The sequence below is a fragment of the Ostrinia nubilalis genome, chromosome 9 (assembly GCF_963855985.1).
Source record: "Ostrinia nubilalis chromosome 9, ilOstNubi1.1, whole genome shotgun sequence".
Lineage (NCBI taxonomy): Eukaryota > Metazoa > Arthropoda > Insecta > Lepidoptera > Crambidae > Ostrinia > Ostrinia nubilalis.
Genome location: NC_087096.1, coordinates 4,442,790 through 4,449,057, shown reverse-complemented (window position 1 = coordinate 4,449,057; position 6,268 = coordinate 4,442,790). Strand labels below are relative to the sequence as shown.

The following is a 6,268-nucleotide window of genomic DNA, read 5'->3' as shown; positions in this document are numbered from 1 at the left end:
TCTCACCTTAGGCAATTCGATTTTTTCAAGTCATTTAAAGCTTTGGGATCGATTCATAGGTGAGCTAAACTTTTCACATTTTGTAATTGTTCGCAATTTAAAACTTGCAGTTGACTGTCTAAAAATTAAATGTTATGATTACGTGCTGGGGAAGAAGTCCCATTGAATCATGGTAGACACTAGACCCTAAGGGGGCTTATAAAGTTTGTGACCTAGTTTTCAACGCATATGATAGCAAATTGTCTATCAAATCGAATAAATAAATACAGACGGGTGTGCTGGCAGAAATACAATAAGTTCTATTCCGCCAATAATTTATTTTAAAATATTTTCGTACCTACATTACCTAAAGCATTTGTTCTTTATAGTGTCAAGTAGTTTCATATTCATAGCCGGTCCGAGATTTAATACGAATATTACATTTTAATGCAAACGTCGTCGGCAACGAGTATTAATGACGTGGGCCCCACAAAGACGTAATTCCCTTGAAACGCATTAGACTGAACGAGTGGTGATTTTAGGGGCAGGCCACAGTGACAGAAGGTAGCGGTAGCGATTAGCGTGCCCAAAACAATTTAAGAATCAGATGCTCATCACGTTAAATAACATCAGTAACGGTAGCATTGAAACTCGTACCTAGGCATTCTCAGTTAATCTAAACTGTAGAATACTTAGGTACGAGTACATATTAAAATGAATGAATCACTTTAAACTTTTCAACTTTTTTGGTGTAAAGCCTACCTACATGCGAGTAAATAAGCAAAAAAGCTCGTAGGGGATCCTGAAGTGTAGAGCTTTTTATGCAGAACTTTAAGAACCAAGTATGTACATACTATTAGCATCTAACTTAAAGACAAACAGTGGATAGCACTTATTGCAAAGTAGAATCTAAGTTGAAGTGCACAATATGAAGCAGTGTTCTCGTAGTATGCTTAGTCCTTTGAACATTTCTTTTTAATCGCTTTTCTTGTTACTTGATGCAGCAGTGTTTAAAACTCGTAGTAGTTCTTTGAATGAATATTTTCGTTAATCGCTCCTCTTGCTACTCTACAATCGCCCTTAAAATCATAGGGCGAAGACTCCGCGGTCTGGGGGTGCAAATGGTAACCGACTCGCTGATAAATGATTCCGAACAAATGTCATTTTGATCCTCCGATATTGAGGATTTGTTTGGGGCGTGTGCAATTACGAGTTTGCCTTGCTCGCTTTTATTACTGCTTGTTTATTGGCAAATTGTTGTCGTTCTGTACGAGTAGAGTGCCACAAGGGCGTCAGTGTTTACCTAGCTGTATTGGGTGTTTGTTTGTGGTATTATTGCAGACATTGCAGTAGAATAAACAGGGTGGCCAGGGAGTTGACGTTCAAAACTAAAATTTAGATTCCTTACATCAAGGTGTATCTAAATCACCCCCATGTATATTCTACGATTTTGCTTTGTTTAGGAGATAGTTAATTTGGTGATTTATTCTAAACTATCACCTATGGTTGGTTTTTATTTTTTTTCACTTTGGAAGCTTCTCTAGCGCAAGTAAGTAAAAACAAACTACAAGTGCTCGCCAGAGTGAGAAAAAATTAAAAACCAACCATAGCTTTAGGATAAATCACAAAATTAACTCATCTTCTAAACTAAGCAAAATCGTAGAACATACATGGGGGTGATTTAGATACACCTCGATGTAAGTAATCTAAATTTTAGCTTTGAACGTCAACTCCCTGACCACCCTGTATTATAGCGCTTAACTGAGTCAATGCCTGGGGTATGGGAGCGGCACGAGAGGGATGACATTGACATATACATAAATGACGTCATAGAGTACAAGTCTGAAGGAGATCTGAAATCTTGCTGACGTTTGCTGACGTGCCGCCCCCATACCTCAGGCACTAAGTCTAGCACTAGATCTATAGCAGTATTGTGCAGTATTTCGTTGATGTTTATGTAAAAAAAACAAGAAATGATGAATGTGACAGACATTTCAAAGTCAAAGTCAAAATTTCTTTATTTGTTTACACTAATAAATAGTTCTTACAAATCGTCATTTTGCTCTTAAGGAGCCTCTACATGTCTCATACCAAATTTATCTTTTTATTTATTAAGTTAACAAAAATAAATGCCAACTTAAATTACTTACGCGATTAAAAATACATAATTAAAATAAAACGCATACATTTCAAGCTACTAGCTAGAAAGGAAATATATAATTTTATAAATACTTTCCACATATTGAGCAAACTCAATTATAAAAACCGGAAAATTACTTGTTATGAAATTAACTTACGTTGCGGGTGTCACTGCGCATATCCAGTTAGTAATGATTTATACGGCTGAACGACATTCAAGAATAAAATTAAATGAAAAAAATTTAAAACTTGTTTGGAGCATAGGTAAAGGTGACAAAAATGATTTTTTTGAGTTGTCTAAAACCGCAAATTAATTATTATTTGTTAGGTATACAATAGGCTAGTTTCCTAAAAAAAATTGTTTAGTCCGTCAATTTTAATATAAAAAAAATTGGACTCGTATACTTTTAATTGTCAATCAAACAAATAATTACAAAGTTATAGTGCGTTGAAGTTCCGTGCGACGTCACAAAGTGCTGCACTTTTACGCACTCACTGACGTCACGTGCCTTTTCTTTAGAACTTTGGCACGCTTTATATCTTTACATTTTCATTAGTTATAAAAAGTGAAAAATACGTGTCGAGTAGTTTTTGATAAGCTAACTGACGGACTAATTAAAACTCTTGCTTTTTTACCTAGGATACATCCCTATTCTAAACTTCTAGGGTAAAATAGGTACCTTTTAGGTCTATTAAAGTGCAGCACTTATAAGCTGTGTCTTAGTAGGCCTTACTGACTTTTCTAAAACTTGTTGATTCAGATTTTTTATATTCCGGTAGTATTATGATTGATCATCAGTAGTGGGTGCCAGTGTCGTGTCTGTAGAACCTTCGGAAGGCTCCTCGGAGCTCTTACCCTGAAAATAAACATATAATAATAATAAGGTAGGCCTCCTACTAGGTGGACCGACGATCTGGTAAAGATTGCGGGAAGAGCCGAGATGCGGGCAGCGCAGGACCGTTAATTGTGGAAAACCTTGGGAAAGGCCTTTGTCCAGCAGTGGACGTCATTTGGCTGAAACGAACGAATAATAATAAATATTGTGTAAAAATTGCGATTGCGGTCAAATACATGCCTTGATCCTATAAAAAAACAGATATACAGTTAAGCCCCGGTTTCCACTAAGAAGAAATGTTTCAACAAGCAATCAGTGGGCTGAGTGTGAGTTTACATCGAACGCGCTAACTAGTGAGCGCGTTTAAAAAAATGTATGAAAATTTTAGTTTTTGAACGTTTCCCGCTTGGGGCGCTGTACAATCCGTCATACATTTAATGTAATTTTTTGACGCTAGTGAGCGCGTTTGATATAAACTCACACTAGGCCCTCAGATGTCATTCAGATTGAATGAAATTGGTTATTCAAAACATTTCTCCGCTCCGCCTTGGTGTAAATCGGGCCTAATACTACGATATGTCTTGATCAAGCCTCGTAGCTGAAGTTATCAAAAAGCCCACCAAAACATTATTGCTTCAGACTTGATAAGAAGATGAGCACGCTCAAGTCAAAAGTCTCAATTCAGAAACTGGGCATAAGGGCAATATCATTATGTATAACGAGTAAGGCTCTGCGTAAGTGGGCCACCGACCACAACCACCGGTGGCACACGTGTATCCGGTGGCTGCCACTCGCTACAGTAGTGTCCGCGACTCGCCCCAGTCGCCCCTAATGGTCACTACGTGCCACACAAACGCAAAACGCCGACAACCGCCACTGTTTGCACTGCTCCCCCCCCACGTATCATCGCACGCGTACCATCATGGAGCACTCATCTCAATGGATGTTGATACATTCATATATCGGAAATCCATTCACGTCCCGCTATTTGGGATTTGTGCCTACAGCAATAGAAATAGGGTTACAAATGTGGCGCCTTCCAGACACCGGTGACTGTCGTTCGCTTCTGACACTTAGAAATGGGGCGCGCGACAGCCACCGGTGGCTGTGGTCGGTGACCCATTTGCGCCGTGCCTAAAATTACCTACTTTACTTTACCAATTGACCTTGAAATAAGATAGTACATTCCTAGACTCACCCAAGAATGGGATATCCAAGCCAGAGTGGTGTTTTTAAGGCGGGGCCCCAATAATGGATTCATTTGGGACACATACACCGTGAACCAACTGTGAAATAAGAAATTATACAATAAAATATTGTAACTTGATGGAATTAATTACTCAATGTTTGTAGATAAACATTTAAAAAATCTATTAAAGAGTTGCTAATTGTAGTCAAAATTTAATACGACTTACAGCATCCATAAAGAGAAAGTTGACATCCATATACAACACCTTATTATCCTGTGAAAAGAGAAGAATAACAATTAAATTAATGAGACAAACCTAACGAATTTCACCTGTCGAAGTGAGCTTCACCCAGAATCCTCAACCACAGACGAACTGGCTATCTTACCTCAAACTGCCGGAACTCAACAGTGTTGTTAGGTAGATGGTGGTAGCTAGCCAGGAAGACTAAGATCAAGCCCTACCACCAATCAATCCCAAAATTTAAACCTACTGGGATCCCGGGACCCAGTGGCGCAACTACAGGGTGGCAGGGCTGGCAAAATGCAACGGGCCCCCGGGCCCAAGAAAAACTTTTTTTTTTTACAAGTGAAATAAATGCACACACTATATGTATTTTTTGGGTTACCAATTCGAAGATGATAGTTGATGTACTCATTCCTCATTCATGACCTATGCTACCAAAGGCACCCCCCCGTATCATGGCATGTCAGGGGCCAGGGCCCCATTAAATTTGCCACGGGTCTCGTGGTAGTTACGCCACTGCCGGGACCTCTAGATCTGAAGCAGGTGGTACCATTACACCAGCGGTTACGTTGTCATTTGTACAATAGCAAAAAACTAACCCACGATTAGGTCCTTTGCGAACGAATAAAGGAGCAAGAATGAACACTGCCCCATAGATGCCGGTCATGACATATATCGGCAGATACATCCCAGGGTCTTTCGGCACGATGGTGGGGCCCGCCGTGGTGGTGGTCGCAGCAGTCGTGGTAGTCTCGGTTTCTTCTAAATTCATTTTTAACAATTACAATAGGCACTATTAGTACTTCTTTTATTTTGCTAGCTTTTTGTTAGCAGTAAATAAAGTAAATAAACAGATTAATGTTAGAATTCCTAAATGTCATTTATGGCCGTGATTGACGTTAACTTGACGTGTTGAACTGACAGAATATGTTTTTAATTATTTGTCTATAGTATAAACTTCTTATAACCTCCATAGGGTTCCGTGGAGATTCGACATTCGTATAAAAATACACTGTGAGTCTTGATAAAGTGCACAATGAAAATTAATAACATTTTTTATTATATGTTGCCATTTTCTGGATATTTTATGTATTTTATTAGTATCTCTGTTTTATTTTATCAGGATTATACCTCTTAGTTTAAAAGTTATTACGTTTTCTTTACAAAAAGTAATTGAAAGAAAAAAAAATCTTAAAAAAATTTCAGATATTTTTTGTCATTTTTTTCTTCATTAAAAATAGGTCTAGTTTTACCTATTTTCATCTGTGCATTTTATCAAAATTCACACTGTATAAATAAAATAAATTTTAGGAAAACAAAGCGGCTCAATCTTTTTGATTTAGTTAAACATTTTTGATCAGATTATCTTTCCATATCTTCACTCCACCATAACTAGGCCGTTGGACAAATTAGGACATAAAATGTTGAACATGACCATAACGAGTTCTCATAGTAACCGTGTATTTCTTTGTACAGTGCACCTAAAAGTTTTAAGATCTTGTTCTGTATGTCTTGGTGTTGAAGGAGTATTTTAAGACAGCAGTTTTGCTAGACGGTTGTACTGGACCGATCGGATCCTATCTCGATCCGATAGAGAAGAGTTGCGCGTGCGCGTATAATGACTCAATTATCCGCTTAGGGGGGGCGTTCCTTGGAACAGTATGTCTTCATTACATGGGCACTGTTCGAAAGTATTGAGCTAGATGTTTTGGTCCATTATGTTTTTAAATGTTTCACATCATCATCATTGACTGGGATATTTGTCAAAAGAAGATAACTCGTTCTAGGGGCTTAAAGCTCTATCTATCCTTTCACTCTGAGAGATTTTTTCATGAGCACGGACTATGTATTTTACTCGTAGTTGTAAAAGATACGATTTTA

The 6,268-nt window shown here is 38.0% G+C and overlaps 1 protein-coding gene across 1 annotated transcript; it reads right to left on the bottom strand.

Moving 5' to 3' along the window:
- Positions 1 to 2,047: 2,047 nt before the first annotated feature.
- On the bottom strand, positions 2,048 to 5,273 carry LOC135074928 (V-type proton ATPase subunit e-like). The gene is made up of 4 exons (XM_063969297.1): positions 4,987 to 5,273; positions 4,370 to 4,417; positions 4,153 to 4,240; positions 2,048 to 2,975 (listed from the first exon to the last, which is right to left on the bottom strand). The coding sequence occupies exons 1-4, from the start codon at positions 5,157 to 5,159 to the stop codon at positions 2,901 to 2,903; spliced, it is 384 nt and encodes a 127-aa protein (XP_063825367.1). The 5' UTR covers positions 5,160 to 5,273; the 3' UTR covers positions 2,048 to 2,900.
- Positions 5,274 to 6,268: the final 995 nt, after the last annotated feature.

What these genes read in the sequence shown, in the direction of transcription:
- LOC135074928 (XM_063969297.1), bottom strand. Translation starts at nt 5,159, where the DNA reads ATGAATTTAGAAGAAACCGAGACTACCACGACTGCTGCGACCACCACC. An exon ending in CGCAAAGGACCTAATCGTGG is followed by an intron (nt 4,418 to 4,986) that starts GTTAGTTTTTTG and finishes CTCTTTTCACAG; the next exon opens with GATAATAAGGTGTTGTATAT. An exon ending in ACTTTCTCTTTATGGATGCT is followed by an intron (nt 4,241 to 4,369) that starts GTAAGTCGTATT and finishes CTTATTTCACAG; the next exon opens with TTGGTTCACGGTGTATGTGT.